At 48.0% G+C, this 17751-nt stretch overlaps 1 protein-coding gene and 1 long non-coding RNA gene across 8 annotated transcripts in view; both read right to left on the bottom strand.

Annotated features, from left to right (window-relative positions):
* The window catches only part of SGPP2 (sphingosine-1-phosphate phosphatase 2), a 110798-nt gene extending 108492 nt beyond the window's left edge, over positions 1-2306 (bottom strand). Inside the window, exon 1 of one of the 4 annotated variants that reach the window (XM_023259721.2) lies at positions 2022-2306. In XM_023259721.2, the coding sequence (XP_023115489.2) occupies positions 2022-2240 (219 nt within the window). In that variant the 5' untranslated portion in view covers positions 2241-2306. Of the gene's footprint in view, positions 1-1759; positions 1880-2021 lie in introns of those variants that run through there. The other 3 variants (XM_019838733.3, XM_019838734.3, XM_023259722.2) reach the window with 3 other exon arrangements.
* Positions 2307-5650: 3344 nt separating this feature from the next.
* LOC111561910 lies at positions 5651-10606 on the bottom strand. Of its 4 annotated transcripts, none has more exons than XR_002744943.2 (4): positions 10469-10606; positions 9304-9419; positions 8103-8287; positions 5651-5921 (listed from the first exon to the last, which is right to left on the bottom strand). It is a non-coding gene; the product is annotated as an uncharacterized LOC111561910 (long non-coding RNA). The 4 variants fall into 4 exon arrangements; XR_002744942.2 differs by having other exon boundaries at positions 10422-10588; XR_002744941.2 differs by having other exon boundaries at positions 9304-9449; positions 10469-10588.
* Positions 10607-17751: the final 7145 nt, after the last annotated feature.

Below are 17751 nucleotides of genomic sequence, written 5' to 3'. Positions count from 1 at the left end.
GTATTTCATGATCTATAGTAAGTGAAGTCATGTGTTGGCACAGGAAGGGGGACACCCCTACTACGTGGCTGAGTGCCCCGGCTTTCTAAGCCGGTAGAAGACAATTCTCTGTAAGAAATCTGCTTGTTGCGCTTAAAAAAAATTTTTTTTAACGTTTATTCATTCTTTGAGAGACAGAACAGAGCTTGAGCAGGGGAGGGGCAGAGAGAGAGAGAGAGGAAGACAGAATCTGAAGCAGGCTCCAGGCTCCGAGCTGTCAGCACAGAGCCCGACGCGGGGCTCGAACTCATGAACTGTGAGATCATGACCTGAGCTGAAATTAGACCCTCAACCGACAGAGCCACCCAGGCACCCTGCTTATCTGAGTGCTTTTAAAGCACAACAGGGTCCTTGTCCAGAATTTAGTTTCCGCACCAAAGGTAATGTTTCAAACAGTTTGAAAAGCACTAGTGGGAAAATGCACACTTCTTCAGCTTCCTGAATTCAACAAACAGGGGAAGCGTGTGGGGAGAGAGCAACAAAAAGCAGTCTGTGCACCCACCTGTGTGTGTAAATGGCGTGCGTGCGTGTGTGTGTGCATAGAAAAAGCTGTGCCACATTTCCAGTACGTGACGGTTCTTCTCTCCTGACTCTGTCCCGTTTTTAAGACAAGGCAAAAGGCAAGGTGGGTGGGTCTCAAATTTATCTAAAAGTTACTAGATGTTGGGGCGCCTGGGTGGCTCAGTTAAATGTCTGACTCTTGGTTTCAGCTCAGGTCATGATCTCACGGTGTCGTGAGTTCTAGCCCTGCATTGGGCTCTGCACTGGCAGCACAGAGCCTACCTGGGATTCTTTCTCTCTCCCTCTGCTCCCCCTCCCCCTCTGTCTCTGTCTCTCTCAAAATAAATAAGCTTAAAAAAATTTAGAAGTTACTAGATGTCATGTGGGGCCGAGAAGAAACAATTAAAAAGAAAATTATAGAGGGTTTTTCTAGAATGGAATACACCCCCACCCTCTCCAGTAAGTTTTGTAATTCGATGCTCACAATATCCCATCCCACATGGAAGCCAGGTTTTTCTTCAGTTACTAGATCTAGAAATCTACTCGTAAATAAATGCCACCTTCCGGTCACCAAACCCGCTCCCCGCCCCCAAAAGTAGTTGCAATTGTAAATACATTGCTTCTTTCCTTGGCACCTTGCACCTCGCCCAGGGAAAGGGCAGCTTCTGTGGGTGCCCAGGGCAGGTCACCGCAGCAGAGAGCCCCCCCACCGCCCCCGCATTTGCAGCTTCTGTGGTCCCTCCCGCCCCGGAGTCTCTGTGCACTGCGCTGGCTCCCCGAAGCCGAAGCCGCAGTGGGTTGTATAACCACACTCTCCGAAAGCCTGGAGGGGAGCGCGGGGAGCCTTTTTTTCTTGACAGCATCTGTCAAAAGTCCCTGGTGCCAGTTAATAAGAGACCCACTCGGCAGGGCAGGGGTGGCGTCTCGGACCCCCTGTTGGTAGGGGGTGGGGGTTGTGGACCTCTCCAGGAGCGGTATTTAAACCTGAACTTCTGTCCTTCGAGCTGGAAATGCAGGGCAGTGAAGGGCACACGGAGCCCCTTGGGTGTGGACCAGGGAAGGGGGGATGGGAGGAAACTCATGAATCCCTGGGGTGGGGGCTGGGGGGTTCGCAGAATTTCTCTCCGGAGAAGCCTCTCGTGAAAATGTCAAGGACATCTCCCCTCCTCTTTCCAATTACGTAACTCTTACACATTTGGGAGGATATTCGCGAACATACATTTCACTTACGAAGGCAGAAAGTCTTTAGACTGCATCTAAAGCATCTGATGTCGGAACAGACCTGGCTGCGACCTGGCCGCCTCAGAGGTGGCATCCTGGTGACCGGAGCCCCCCCTCCCCCCCCCCCCCATACCCGGCGCCGGGAGCCGGGTCGCCGCCTGGGATGGCGCTCGCGGGTCCCCGCGTCGCGGAGTCTGCAGGCCCAGCACGTCCGCAGGCTGCCCCCTCCCCCACCGCGGAGAACACCTGGCAGCGGTTACCTGCGGGGCCGAGACTCTCCGCAGCCCGTTGGCCGGCCCCCCGCCGCCCTTGCCGTTGGCGTCAGACAGATGCTCGAGCCCCAGCGCCCGCGCCGCGTCCTCCGCGGGGTCCGCGCCGTTCTCCGGGGGGCCTTCCTCCGGCGCCGGGAAGAGCCCGCAGCGGCGCTGGAAGCGAGCGACGAGCTGGGAATCCTGCAGGCTCCGCAGCAGCTCGGCCATGGTGAGCCCGGGGCCGCGCGCCGCCGCCGCCGCCACGCCGATGCCCTCGGCTCGCACTGTCCCCGCCGCTCTCGCTCCAGCCGGGCCGGGCACTCCGGGCGGAGGGCGGGCGGGGCCCGGGGCGCCGGCCAACAGGTGCGCCGCTCGGGTCCTAGCGCCGCCCCGCGCGCGGGCGCCCAGGTGGCTGCCTCCACCTTGCGCGGGGCGCGTCCCGCCCTCCTTTCCCTCCCGGCGGGCTCGGACGGGCTCGGGCAGTCCCCGGCGTCCGGCCCGGTCGCTACTGGGCGGAGGCGCACAGGTGTCTCAACCGCACCCCTCTTCGCGCCCCCGCACCCCCAATCCCTTCGGGCCGGTGCAGACGTGCCACCTAATGGGAGCGGCCGAGCACAGTGCGGACCTGAGCGGGTCCTTCCTGCCATGCGCGGGCTGATCCCGTAGTGACCCCACTTTCACTATTGAGCCCAAGGTGAGGTCGGACTTCTTCCAGCTCCCTCACCCAGCCGTCTACTCCTGCCTTTCTTGGCCTGCTTCGCGCAAGAATGGGCCCCCTCAGGAAGGTGCCCAAGTTCTTCCCAAACTGATGCGACGTCTCCCCGAAGCCCGACCTCCTCGACCTTGCTCAAGAACGGAGGGAGTTGAAAGCACACCCTGAATCATCCTCCGAGTCCTTGCCCCTGCTCTTGTGATTTGGCAGTCGGTTCATGAACACCTTCAGAGGGGTGTGGAGGAAACGCTGTTCTTTCTCGGTTTTCTGCATTGAGAAAGATGCTGCTGCCTCTCCCTTCTACTTTTTTCTGCTCTGCCTCTACTTACTTTAGGCAAGGGCGCTGGAGAGACGGAAGGAGATCTTTCGTGACCTTTAGACCCTGAGGGATCAAGGTGTAGGGCTGGGAGGAGGATTTGACATCTCGCTGCAGCTGAAGCCAGGCCTGCTTTAAGGATCCCAGCAGGAGAGAAGCAAAGGAAATGTCCTGCAGGTGGCCTTGGTTTGTCTTCCTCTTGCTAGAATCTCCTAGAAGCTCAGAAATTCCCCCCCCCCCCCCCCCCCACGGCCCGGGCCTCTGCACTTCCTCACATGGAGTGAGGTCAATTAGGCCCAGCAGCTCAGTGTGCAACAAAAGTACAATCCTAGTCCTGCGTCTGTTTACAGCCTCAGGCCCCGTGCCCCCTGGTAGCCATGCAAAGCCTTCTGAGTATTTGGTTGCACAAATGACTATGAACAAACACCTGCCGCTTTCCCATTCCTCCAGTTGTCCTTTTAGATCAGGAAGCCTTTGGGACGTAGCGTCCAAGGATGATTTGGTCTCCCTCATGCCTTGGTTTCTGCTCTCCTTCCCCAGCCTGATGGAGAGCAAGATCAAGGTGGCAGAGGAAGCAGTGAAATTTGGGAGATACTTAACTTACAGAAGGCGCACAGGGCTGCTGTCACAAGCAGGTGGAGACGTCCGGTCCCGGAAGCAGAAGGCCCCTCTCCCCAACGTTGCTGTCATTTACAGCCACTGGGCCCAAAGCCTATAGTTTAGTTTTAAAGGCTAAAGTTGGAGTCGTCCGTGACCTGTTGTTTTTATGTGTTTAAAGGAACAGGTTTTCCCATGAAGACACTGGAGTGATGTATCTCTGCAATTTAATGCTTCCGTTTTTCTTTCCTCTCACGTAGAAAAAAGAAGCCAGGCGAGCACAGCCCCTGTAACATAAAGCCAAAGAACTGTACGTTCACACAGTCTACTTTACCTCCTTGGAGGGCCATGTGCTGGCTCTGGCTTCCAGTGACTTGTGATGTCACCGTGTGCCTCAGTCTTTTCCTGTGATAGAAGAATAACCCGCGCCTCCTGTCTTACAAGGCTATTGTGAAAAAGCTTTAGAAGGCGACCGGGTGACATAGCATTGCATGTGCCAGAAACATTCAATTTAGGCAGGAATCTTCAGGAGGATTGGGCCCCGAACGTCTCGAGTGACACTGAAAAGCTGGTGACCTCTGGCAGGGATCCGTATGCTTCCCCAGATCCTGTCTTCTAAGCACAGGCTGATGTCCTGACAATAAATTTCCCAACCAATCTAACAAAAATCACCGTCTTCGAGAAGCGAAGTGGTAAACTGAAGGACTGTGCCAACATAACATCTAGTGGAGAACTTACAGGGTAGCCTGAAGTCATGCGTATAAATAAATAAATTGGATGCAGGAAAAATAACCTGTAGCTTTTTGGACAGTTTAGCACTAGTCATGCCTGGGGGAAAAAACTTTTGCTGTTTCTCCCCGCCCCACCCCTGGCCCGGGGCAGAAGTCAAGGTTTTTGTACTTTGCTTCGTTGTGTATATAATAATTGCCAAGTGACATATTGCAAAGGAACGACGATGGATGTATTCATTAGAGCGAAGGTTAAACTGCTGTAAAAAAGAGACCCCAAAATCCAGTGGCTTAAAGAGCACAGCTATTTGATTTCCCTTTCATGTAACAGTTCCCAGGTGAGAGGTCTGGGTGTGGGAAGTTCTGCTTCATGATGCTACACAGTAACTCAGGTTCTTTTCATCTTATTGCCTCACTACCCCGTGGGACCAAGCCGAAGGTCACTGTCCTCCTCTGCATGATTGCAGCTGGGCTATGGGCACGTCTGAAATCCAGTGAATGTCCTAAACAGCAGTCTATGTTGCATCAGTAAGCACACTGGTACATGGCCCAAGACAGGCTTGGAAATGTCATCCTTAGAGGGCAGCTTATGTCCCGCTTAGACTATATTTCTGTGAAAAAGAGGACAGATTCGAACCAATGTTGATTTAAATGTTGTGCAATATAAATCTATGTTATAATTCAACCCATGGCCTGCTCGATTTTATCTAGGCAGTCTGTCTTTGATTTGACACATTCTAAATACTCATGGGCAGATAACAATTTTTTTTAAAAAAAGAAAGCACTAAAAATAAGTAAATTCGAAGGGAAAACTGTCATATCTTTATTGAATCAAAACGAGTGGGGCGCCTGGGTGGCTCAGTCGGTTGAGCGTCCGACTACAGCTCAGGTCGTGATCTCTTGGTCTGTGAGTTCGAGCCCCGCATCGGGCTCTGTGCTGCCAGCTCAGAGCCTGGAGCCTGTTTCAGATTCTGTGTCTCCCTCTCTCTGCCCCTTCCCTGCTGTCTCTCTCTTTCTCTAAAACATAATAAACATTAAAAAAAATTAAAAAAAAATTAGAAGAACATGGTGTTAAAATGCCTTTTAAATGAAAAACTTTCGTAATGATTGCATTATTGCATTTTAAATTTTTAGAGTTCTCTCTCTACAGAGCAGGTCACTTCCAAATGGCAACTAGACCATTCAGTTTTCAACTTGGCAGTATTCCTTAGATCAAGACAGGTGGCCAGGGTTGGGATTGTATATTGGTTATCCACAGCTGCATAACAAATTGTCCCACAAATAGTGGCTTAAAACAACAACATTTATTATCATGAAGTTTCTGTGGGTCAGGAATCCAAGGAACATCTTAACTGGGTCCTCTGGCTCTGGGTTTCTCACAAGGTTGCAGTCACCTCAAGGCTCAACCGAAGGTAGATCAGCTTCTAAAATCACTGAAGTGGTGACTGGTAGATTTCCATTCTTCGTGGGCTATTGGCCAGGGGCCACCCTCTCTTCCTTGCCATACGGGTCTCTCCATGGGACAGCTCACAGCCCACCAGCTCCCTTCCTTCCTTCTGAGAGAATCAGAGAAGACAAAGTAGCCATCTTTTATAATCAGATATTGGAGGTCGTACACCGATATTCTATCATATTCTACTTATTAGAAGCAAGTCACTAGGTCCAGCCCACATTCAAGGAGAGAGGGGATAAGACAAAAGTGTGAATGGTAGGGTGTAGGGATTACCAGGACCTCCATTTTGGAAGCTTCCCACTATAGGTTCTTCACATCTATGTTAATTTTCTAACTTCATACCTGCCATATCAGTCTTTATCATCCCTAACAAATATGATACATAGCCTTGGCCTCAAACAGTGTCCATCTGTTGTAGAAATAAGATACATATACACCAAAAAAATGTGCAATAGGAAACTGGTGTAGTGAAAAACATAGGCTATCCGAAGACCGATTACTAGTGAAAAACTACATATACCCCAGCTGTAATTCTCAAATCTGGGATTAGAGTTACCTCACAAAGTTACAGATGCCTTAAAACAATTGAAAGCAGAGGGGTGCCTGGGTGGCTCAGTCAGTTAAGCATCTGACTCTGGATTTCAGCTCAGGTCATGATCTCATAGTTTATGAGTTCGAGCCCCACATTGTGGGGGGAACTCTCTCTCTCTCTCTCCCATTCTCTGCCCCAGCCCTGCTCACTCTCTCTCTAAGTAAGTAAACAAACAAAAACAATAAAAAAAAAAAAAAAAAAGACAACTGAGGAGCGCGCCCGTGTGGCTCAGTCAGTTAAGCATCTGACACCTGCTTGGGTCATGATCTCACGGTTTGTGGGTTTGAGCCCCGTGTTGGGCTCTGTGCTGACAGCTCAGAGCCTGGAACCTGCTTTGGATTCTGTGTCTCCCTCTCTCTGCCCCTCCCCCACTTATGCTCTGTCTCTGTCTCTCTCTCAGAAATAAACAAATGGTAAAAAAATTTTTTTAAAAGACAACTGAAAGCAAATATCATTAAGTTAGAAAACAGAAAAACAATGCAACTGATAAATCCAAAAATTGAATCTTTGGAAAAAAATCAACAAAATTGAAACATCATTAGCATAACAAAGAAAGAATAAAAGGAAAAAACCATGAAAGCTCAAAATTAGAAATGCTAAGGAAAAATAATCATTAAAAGCAGAGGAAATTTGGAAAGTCCTTAGAAGGTACTTCACATGGCCCAATGCAAACAAATCTGAAAATGTAGGCGAAACAGACAATTTTTTGATGTTTTTATTTATCTATTTTGACAGAGAGAGACAGAACATGAGTGCGGGAGGGGCAAAGAGAATGGGAGACACAGAATCCAAAGCAGGCCCCAGGCTCTGAGCTGTCAGCACAGAACCCAATGCAGGGCTCAAACTCACGAGCCTTGAGATCATGACCTGAGCTGAAGTCGGACACTTAACCGACTGAGCCACCCAGGCACCCCTGAAACAGACAATTTTTTTAAAATTTTTTTTTAACATTTATTTATTTTTGAGACAGAGACACAGCATGAACGGGTGAGGGGCAGAGAGAGAGGGAGACACAGAATCGGAAGCAGGCTCCAGGCTCTGAGCCATCACCCCAGAGCCCGACACGGGGCTCGAACCTGCGGACCGTGAGATCATGACCTGAGCCGAAGCTGGACGCTTAACCGACTGAGCCACCCAGGCGCCCCCAGACAATTTTTTTTAGAAAGAAACAACTCACTAAAAATTGATCCCGGTAAACAATGTCTAACAGAGCAATCATCACAGAACTAGATAAAGGGGTTCAAATTCTCCCCCATAAAAAGCACTTTACCCTAGATAACTTCACAGGGAACTTCTACCCCCACCTTTCAAGAATGGATAATCTCAATACTACTTATTCCAGAAGAGAGAATTTTTCAGTATTCCTTTTATAAAGCCATTATGATATCGACCTCAAAACTGAAAGAGCATTAAAAGGAAAACAACAGAATATTCTCACTTGCGAATAGGGTTCAAAACCTTAAGATATCAACAGCTAAACTCTAGCAGTCCACTTAAAATAGAATGTATCGCGGCTAAGTGCAATTTGTTCCAGTTGTAACATTAACAGGTATAATTAAATAACAACAACAACGAAAATCCATCAGTATTGTCCATCCTATTAATAGCGCTAAGGAGAAAAGTCATAGGATTTCTTATGTGGGTTGAATTGTGTCTCCCCCAAAAGCTAGGTTGAAGTCCTAACACCCGTACCTCAGAATGTGACCTTATTTGGGAAACAGAGTCACTGCAGGTGTAGTTAGTTAAGGTGAGGTCCTACTGGAGTAGGTGGGTCCCGATCCATCGGACTCGTGTGCTTCTAAGAAGACCGCTGCGTGAAGACAGACACACAGGGAGACCGCCATTGCTGATGAAAGCAGAAACTTGGGGCTACACGGCTGGAAGGAAGACCGAAGATCACTGACAACCCACCAGAAACTAGTGAGAGGCAAGGAAGGCCTCCCCAAAGGGGTTTCAGAAGGGGCGTGGTCCTGCCGACACCCAGATCTCAGGCATCCAGCCTCCACAACCGTGACTTAACAAAGCCTACTCCTTCAAGCCACCCAGTTTGGGGCACTTTGTCCCAGCAGCCCTGAGAAACCAATATAGGCTCATTTCGACACATGCAGAAAAGTCACGTGACAAAATTCAGCACTCATTCTTGTCAAAACCCCTCAGTCACATAGAAATGGCTGTCGTGTCCGGGGTCAGTGAGCCTTTGGTGTTGGTTGGAGGGGAGAGACCCCGGACTGTGTGGTGGAGTTGCACGGGAGAGATAAATTGTGCCTGTACGCAGAGGGCTCTGAATGGCAGATTATAAAGTTGGTGGTGTATGTTTGAGGTGATGACAAGCCACTGAAAAGCAAATGAGGAACCTGAGGAAAGCAGTGCTTCCAGACAATGACTTGGGAGGCTGGCTATTGGCTGAATGGTACGTGGAGGCAGGGAGCAGCAGCTAGGGATGTGGAGATTCATTTCAGCGCCATTTCGAGAATTCCGCTTTTAAAAAAGTGTTTATTTTTTGAGAGAGCACAGCAGGGGAGGGGCAGAGAGAGAGAGAGAGAGAGAGAGAGAGAGAGAGAGAGGGACAGAGGATCCGAAGCAGGCTCTGTGCTGATAGCAGTGAGCCCAACGTGGGGCTCGAACTCACGACCCGTGAGATCATGACCTGAGCCCAAGTCATGACTGAGCCACCCAGGCGCCCCAATAATACTCATTTTTTAAGACTTTTTCAAGTGGAATTTTACTTAATTGCATAGACAAGCAAATGTGAATCTACTGTTTGGGTTTTTTTTTTTTTTAATATACAAATGGTAACATTCTTTACATAATGTTCTCTGTCTTGCTTTTCTCGCTTATGATATAATTGGAGATTGTTCCGTATCAGTGGAAGAGACACTACAATTTATCTTACCAGTCATCTACTGCAGAACATTTGGGGTGCTTCCAAACAATGCTATTCCTGATTTGCATGTCACGTTCAGGCAGCTCTGGTCCAGGGTTCAAGGTGTCAGGCAGCTGATTCTGGTCCTAGAGTAATTGTGGAAGCCACAGGACTACCTTGGAGGTAGGTAAAGGGACCAAACCCGGTCTGGAAAACCCATCCAACCCAAGGTGAACTGGGGCGGGGGGGGGGGGGGGGAGGTGTTCTCAGAGCAGTAGAAAATCCTCTCAGTAAAGGAGGTTTTCCTCCATGGTCCTTGGCTTGTGGGAGTGTCACTCCAGTCTCTTCTTCCTCTGTTGTCACATGGGGCTCTCCCTGTGTGACAGTATGTCCATTTACTAATATCAGGTACTGTTCTAGGCTCGGGGTCACAGAAGTTCAAAAACACCCCAGTGCCCTTGGATCATGGAACTTATATTTTAGGGGGGGACACAGCTAATAACTATCAAGTAAATACGTAGTTTTAGGGTAAGGAACACGGTGCCGGGAGGGGGGAGACATATTTAGGAAGGGATATTTGTGTAGAGTGAAGGAAAGGAAGGAGCGTGCCCTACCCAGATCAGGAGAAAGCATTCCAGACAGAGGAAACGATGGCTGAAAAGGCCTTGAGGCAGGCCCAAGTTCAGCCAGTTGGAGGAACCACCAGAGGCCAGCAAGGTGGGAGAGGCTTGAGGGCAGGGACTGACTGGGGAGGGGTGAGCAGAGGCTGGATCCCGTAGGGCCGTGTAGGCTGTGATAAGGAGTAACACTCCCACTTTACAGATGAGAAAACTGAGGCTCAGAAAGAGGAAACGTGTCCAAAGCCCCCAACTATAAGTGGCAGGAGGGTTCGGTGCAGGTCTGTGTGACTCCAAAATTTCTTCTATTACTACATTACGTTCTAGTCCCAGGGTTTGTCTTTTACTCTTTGTGTCTGTATTGGAAAGCATCCCCGGCATGAACTAAGCGCTCCATAAATCCCCCTTCAATGACTACTGACCTAGACTAAGAGTAAAATCTCGCCGTTTTCAGAGCTCTTAGAATTTACAACGCATTTTCAAAATTGTTGCATGTAAATTCTACGACCTTGAGAGGCAAGTGGTTTTTACCTCCATTTTACGTGATTTTCCCCCAAATTACAAAATGTATTGGATACTTTTTGCAGGATCTGCCATCGGACGCGGCTCTTCTGGGGGGAGTTCCCTTCCCCTCCACCGGCTGGCTCCCCTGCGGGAAGGAAGAGGAACAGGAGAGGAGGTTGGCGGTCATGTTGGAGTCCTAGGTCCCCTCCCCCGCTCCCCCACCCCCTCCCTCCCCCCAAACCAAGCCAGAGTGAGCTGGCCTTGGGCTGGACACTTGACCTAATTTGAGCTCCCCGAATGCTTCCTCTTTGGCAATTGCCAGACCCCAGTCGGCATCTGCTGGACGAAAGAGAAGAAAATTTAGAAACCAGAGCCTACATCGCGTGAGGAAGAAATGTAGCAGGTGTGCAGGGAGCAGGCGAGGGGAGCAGACCACCCCCAAGTCGGTTCTATGGTGCCTGCTTCAGTCTTTGGGAGGCTCTTCCCGCGCTACCCTTGAACCCCTGGTCTCAAGTTCCCCATTTCTATTACTTGTGGCCCAAAGAGGCCTAACTCAGATATCCAGGAATTGGCAGAACATGGAAACTGAGGCTCTAGAACTCAGACTTGGGCAGTTTCCCACCTTTCTGTCACCCTCAGGGCACCGCCCAGCCCCCCCTCCCCCCGCCCAGTTCTTGCTGCCATGGAAACCACCAGTTCCCACCCCACCTCCCTAAACCCCCACCTGCCCCAGCCCCATGGAGTGTTGGAGAGCCCTGCACAGTCGGGGCTTCCCAAGAGATTCTGGAACTCAGTGAATCTATTGATAGTATTTCACCTCATGATGAATCAAATTGCTTCCTGGGCTCTGCTGAAAATCTCGTCACTTTATACGGGTAACACATTCTGAGACCCAAGCGATCTCTTGGCACACAACCCTCTTAGAATTTGCAAACTACTATATATGAATTGCATTGCTGGCAGGTTGTTTTTTAATGCATATTTATATCTTTTCATGTATACTATGTAAAGTACCTGAGGAGTAACAAACAGCCTTAGCAGACTGGCGACATATCATTTGTTGGTAAATTGATCAAAGCCCTAGGCTCCACGGACTAACCAGCTCGCGGAAATTTTGAAATGTAAAAGCATAAAACTCCTCTTGCATTGTTCAGGGTGCTACTCGTTGCTTCTAACTAATGAAAACCAGTTTTTTTTCTGTTGGGACACTTTCAATAAATCATCAAACATAAATTCTCTTAGGGAGAAAAAAAAAAAACAAACCCTCTCAGGCTGGGAGAAATTTCAGCTTAAAACCTTGCTTTAAAAGAAAACAGTTACAGGGGCGCCTGGGTGGCTCAGTCGGTTGAGCGTCCGACTTCAGCTCAGGTCATGATCTCACGGTTCGTGAGTTCGAGCCCCGCGTCGGGCTCTGGGCTGAGGGCTCAGAGCCTGGAGCCTGCTTCCGATTCTGTGTCTCCCTCTCTCTCTGCCCCTCCCCCATTCATGCTCTGTCTCTCTCTGTCTCAAAAATAAGTAAACATTAAAAAAAAAGAAAAGAAAACAGTTACAGGTGATGTTCTGCAAACGGGGCAGAAAGAGGGCAGGCAATAAGAAGAAAGGCTGGGATCTTGGATTCCCCCCCCACCCCCCCCCCACCCCCCCCAGCAAACATTTGAGGAGGGGTCCAGTGTGCCTACTCTCATAAGCATGAATATTGGTAAACAGTTTGATTTCAGCCAGGATTTCTTGGTTTGAATCCAGTTGAATCAAATCACATGACACAAAATACTTCTCTTCCAATAAATTTTGATGGATTTTGAGCACTTTATGAGGAACACTGTGCAGTCTAGCATGCAATATCTACCTAGAGAACCCGAAGGAAGGGAGAGATCTCTCATGCCCACCAATTTTAAGTCAGTCCTTCCCTCTGGCTTATGCTTTGAGAAAACATCAAAACATGCAATAAAGAAAAGTGAACAATTTCTTCCCATTCCATCAGGCTTGTGCTGGCTGGGTCGAGCTCGTATGCTGAGTGCTCCAATTGAAAACAAACAAACAAAAATATGTCCTTGACTCTTTACAAGTGGTGTATTAGGGATGATCATTTTTATTCCTAAAGAACATTTCCAATGAATATCACTCATTGTTGAGCCACTTCCGATAACCGGTTTCCTGGGCATTTGTAGAATGGATTCCAAGCACAAATTCAGCAAACCTAACACTTTCTGAGACCGTGTTTATTCCATAGCCCTGGGTAGAACTGTAGCACTTGGTTATCGCAATTTTAAGGCCTCTAAATAAACTTCCAAATCGAAGGGAAGCAGTTTTAGTTACACTTCATGCATATATTCATGAGTCATCTACAAGCTAAAAGTTGGGTGGAAAACTGCACAGATATCACCTCCAACACACAGCGTCTAGTAAACAAAGCAAGCCCCAGAATAATATGGAACAGGACGTATAGCATTTTGCTATGGGTAAGCTACTAAAATACACAAAATGCACGTGTGTGTGTGTGTGTGTGTGTGTGTGTCCATGTGCTTGTGTGTGCAGATGCAAAAAAAAAAAAAAAAAAAAAAAGAGAGAGAGAGAGAGAGAGACGAAGATCCAGGATAAAAAACACCCGTTTGCTAATGTAGCTGCCTCCCAGCATAGAACAGGAAGAACCTGAACTTTGGGGTTTTACTATATACACCTGGGATTTGTTGGGGTTTTTCACAGGCATGTATTTCTCTTGTAATTTGCAAAGGTTTATTTTTCTTTTATTTTTTTTTAATTTTTTTAACGTTTTATTTATTTTTGAGACAGAGAGAGACAGAGCATGAACGGGGGAGGGGCAGAGAGAGAGGGAGACACAGAATCGGAAGCAGGCTCCAGGCTCTAAGCTGTCAGCCCAGAGCCCAACGCGGGGCTCGAACTCACGGACCGCGAGATCGTGACCTGAGCCGAAGTCGGCTGCTTAACCGACTGAGCCACCCAGGCGCCCCTTTTTCTTTTAAAACCCTTCTCACTGGTCAGGCTTGGCTAGTGAGAGGAGCCAGTTCCTGAAAAAAATGCTTATGAAAAACAGATCATTGTAATTATACCAAGAGGTGACAGTCATAGAAATGTGGCTAGAAGCCACCAGATATTACAAGCACTTCTTCAACATTAAAACAATATTTTTTAATGCGTATTTATTTTTGAGACAGAGAGAGACAGAGCATGAGCGGGGGAGGGGCAGAGAGCGGGAGACACAGAATCGGAAGCAGGCTCCAGGCTCCGAGCTGTCAGCACAGAGCCCGACGCGGGGCTCGAACTCACGGACTGTAATATGATCCTTTAAACGGAAGCACCTGTGGTCTAACAGTGTGCAGATGGCCAATCTGTAACTGGCCCGAGCACACAGGACCAGCACCCACTCTTTACGAGAGCCCTGACCACCAGGCCTGCCGATACAGGCTCTCAGAATCAGGGCTACAGCATGGCTTCGGCAGAGAGGCTCCACGAGCAAGTCCGAAAACAAAAGTTAGAGCCAACTGACACACGGGAACCAACATCAAGAGGTTTCAGAATCTGGCCCACACCGGGATCTTAAAAGCAGACTCCATTGCCAACCTTTAAACAATTGCAAACCTAAAACAATCGGGTGATTTTGTGTACGATATACATTTCTAGCCTCACTTTAATAACTGGCAACTGATACCACAGGGCCAAGATTCATTGTGGCAACACTCACCTGAGCTGAATATCCACTGCCCTCTTTTTTTTTTAATTTTTTTTTCAACGTTTATTTATTTTGGGGACAGAGAGAGACAGAGCATGAACGGGGGAGGGGCAGAGAGAGAGGGAGACACAGAATCGGAAACAGGCTCCAGGCTCTGAGCCATCAGCCCAGAGCCTGACGCGGGGCTCGAACTCACGGACGGCGAGATCGTGACCTGGCTGAAGTCGGACGCTTAACCGACTGCGCCACCCAGGCGCCCCCTTCCACTGCCCTCTTTAGACGGGGCACCATTCTGGGGTTGTCTACAGTTCTCCCCACTCTGTATTACTTTCCATCCTTTCCTTCATTTCTCATTTCATTGCTGGCTTGGTCCTTGAAGGACTTGTGTTTACGGTCACAGCATTTATTTATTTATTTATTTATTTATTTACTTATTTGTTGTTTATTTATTTATATAATTTATTGTCCAACTGGCTAACATACAGGGTATACGGTGTGCTCTTGGTTTTTGGTATAGATTCCTGTGGTTCATCGCTTACATACAACACCCAGGGCTCATCCCAACACGTGCCTTCCTCAGTGTACTGCATTTAAAACAAGGAAGTCCAGGGGCACCTGGGTGGCTCAGTCTGTTAGGTGTCTGACTCTTGGTTTCAGCTCAGGTCATGATTTCATGGTTCGTGGGTTCGAGCCCCGCATCGGGCTCTGCACTGATGGTTCCTTACCTTAAGGAATCTGGAATGCAGTAGAGAAGACAGGACAGGCATCAGTGTCATTAAATCTAGCAATAAATTTGGCCCTCAAACCTTCTTGTCTTCCTTAAGCATAACTAGCAATCAGTAGCTGATCCTGCGTTTGAAATTCCTTGAAAAGGTTAAATTTCATCCATCTGAACATTTGTGGAACTTCTATTAAGGGTATGTTTACACATTGGCAATTAAAAAAAACATTTTTTTTTTTAACATTTATTCTTGAGAGACAGAGACAGAGCGTGAGTGCGAGCAGGGGAGGGGCAGAGAGAGAGAGAGAGAGACACAGATCTGAAGCAGGCTCTAGGCTCTCAGCTGCTAGCACAGAGCCCGATGCAGGGCTCGAACCCATGGACTGTGAGATCACGACCTGAGCTGCAGTCGGATGCTCAAGTGACTGAGCCACCCAGGCACTCCATGGGAGGAGGGAGAGGATCCCAAGCAGTCTCTGTGCTCTCAGCACAGGGTCTGACTCAAGGCTCGATCCCACAAACTGGGAGATCATGACCTGAGCCGAAATCAAGAGCCAGATGCTTAACCAACTCGGCCACCCAGGCGCCCCTACACAAGCGAGCTTTTAATTCATAAGAGACAGGAAGTTGTCCCCTTTTTGGAGTGGGTGCAAAGTCTTCTCCCTCGCCGGGGTTAAATGATCTTCTTTTTCTCGACTTGGTTTACCTTCGCTTTGGTCGTTGGTTCTGGAAGAGCAGCCTAACAGAATCTGTGCCAGTGTCAGTGACCTGTGAATAGTAAACATCCCCCATGTCTCACGGACTTCCAGGAAGACGTGCCAGTGCCACAGAGCCCACGGGCAGGAGTGCCCGCATCACCTGCTAGGGCCCTCGCAGCTAAAAGCGTGAGCTCTTGCTGGCCTTTGCTGTGTGGGAGGAAGGAGGCCAATTTTTTGGTAGTTGAAGTTAATATAATTTTACCTTGTGGATCCATGCCTTTTCTCTGATTTCTTAAGATAATACTTCAAAGCTCTCCCTTTTATCACAGGGCTAGAGGCCTAAAAACATTTCCCAAACTCGCTCTTACTGGCGTAGTTCTGGTTTGGAGCCCTCACAGGGAAGATGGTAGTGAGATCGTTGTAGCAGAAGCCATTTTGCTCCTGGAGCACCGGCAGCCTAGTGTGGAAGGTTCCGCAGGATGACAGACGTGAGGTTTGGCCAGCAGCTTCTGGGTGCCTTGCTGTGACTCACCCGCCTCCTGTGACTCACCACACCATCCTGTGATTCTTTATTTCCTGATCACCTAAACGCCAGTGGCAGATTCCTCATTACAGCTGGAGTCCCAGGAACACCAACGGTATCCTATAGTTCCGGTCTGAGTCTAAAGGCCTAAGAACCAGGGAAGCCCGCCGTGTAAGCTGGCCCTTTACAAACATTATCTCTAATCATTACAGCGACTGAAAAGTTTGGAGAAGTTACTATGACTCTGACGGATGAGAACACCGAGATTTGGAAAGGTTAAGTCATTTGCTATAAAATATAACTTTAATCCATTATTAACTGGCATTATCAATTCACCAGTGGCCTAACCGTTGAAGAACAATGGTTCTTTTTGCTTTAGGGCAAAGCGAGTTTCTTTTCCATTAAGAAGCTGTTGGGGGGAAGTCCCATTTAGTCCCCTTTCTCAGCAGCCACCTACAAAATCACTGGGACAGCCAACACGGTAAATAACTTTCAGCACAGGGTAAGGAAGGCAGGACTGGACTGGTCCATTCTGAAGGAATGTCAGGCTGACAACTAGAGATCCGGGAAGACAGAAGGCACAGCACAGAGCAAAGCCGAAACAGAATAGTGTGGGTGGAAGTCAGGGAGTAACGTGAAGGGTAAAAGTTGGGTCAGTGGTTGAGGGAAGAGATAACAAAATGGCCCCATCATGATCTGCAAGGGGCCAGCAAGAGGCCGTGTGTGGATGAAATTACAGGAACCATTTCATTCTAGACAATGATCCAAATAGTTTTATGAAAATAAATTTAATTATGAAGTCAGACTGATAAAATTTTACTAAATGTTAACTTATAAAAATTATGTAGTTATTCAGTGTTAGCACAGTCATTAAACTACATGTGTTTGTCTTAAAAACATGAAAGCAAAACCAGTTGTCATCTTACGAACTAGGATAGGTCTCCTTGTAGTGATTACAGATTTTATTTTATTGAAAAAATTTTTAAATTTTTATTTAAACAGTTAAAACATTTAAACATCTATTTAAAAATTTTTAAATGTTTTATTTTTGAGAAAGAGAGATTGCAAGTGGGGGAGGGCAGAGAGAGAGGGAGACACAGAATCCGAAGCAGGCTCCAGGCTCTGAGCTGTCAGCACAGAGCTGATGCGGGGTCGAACTCATAAACTGCGAGATCATGACCCTGGCTGAAGTCGGACGCTCAACCAACTGAGCCACCCAGGTGCCCTGATTTTTTATTTTTAAAAGTTTTTTTTAAGTTTATTTATTTTGAGAGGGAGAGAGAGAGAGAGCACAAGCAGGGAAGAGGCAGAGAGACAGGGAGAGAATCTCAAGCAGGCTCAGCACTGTCAGCGTAGGGCCCGATGCTGGGCTCAAACTCTTGAACCGTGAGATCATGACCTGAGCCAAAACCAAGAGGGAGATGTTTAACCGACTGAACCACCCAGATGCCCCTACATATTTAAGGAAGAATTCCATTATGTTTAGAAGCCAGTATCCCTGGATGTTTGTCACATAAATGGGGTATTTTTATTTTAACACAAGTAGTTACATGCTTGGTTCACAGGACACCATTAAAATGGATTAGGATCTTTTTTTTTTTTCCCAGATGATTTGGATCTGAATATCTTTATTTCAAAATATAAACAAAGAAGAAAAACTTCACTGCAGCACCTTTAATTAGGTTGACAAATATATTAGTAAATCATCTACTTCAGGCCCGTTATTT

This window comes from Felis catus, chromosome C1, assembly GCF_018350175.1.
Source record: "Felis catus isolate Fca126 chromosome C1, F.catus_Fca126_mat1.0, whole genome shotgun sequence".
NCBI classification, from domain to species: domain Eukaryota; kingdom Metazoa; phylum Chordata; class Mammalia; order Carnivora; family Felidae; genus Felis; species Felis catus.
The sequence above is the reverse complement of the archived record's forward strand: the minus strand, read 5'-3'. Positions and strand labels throughout refer to the sequence as shown.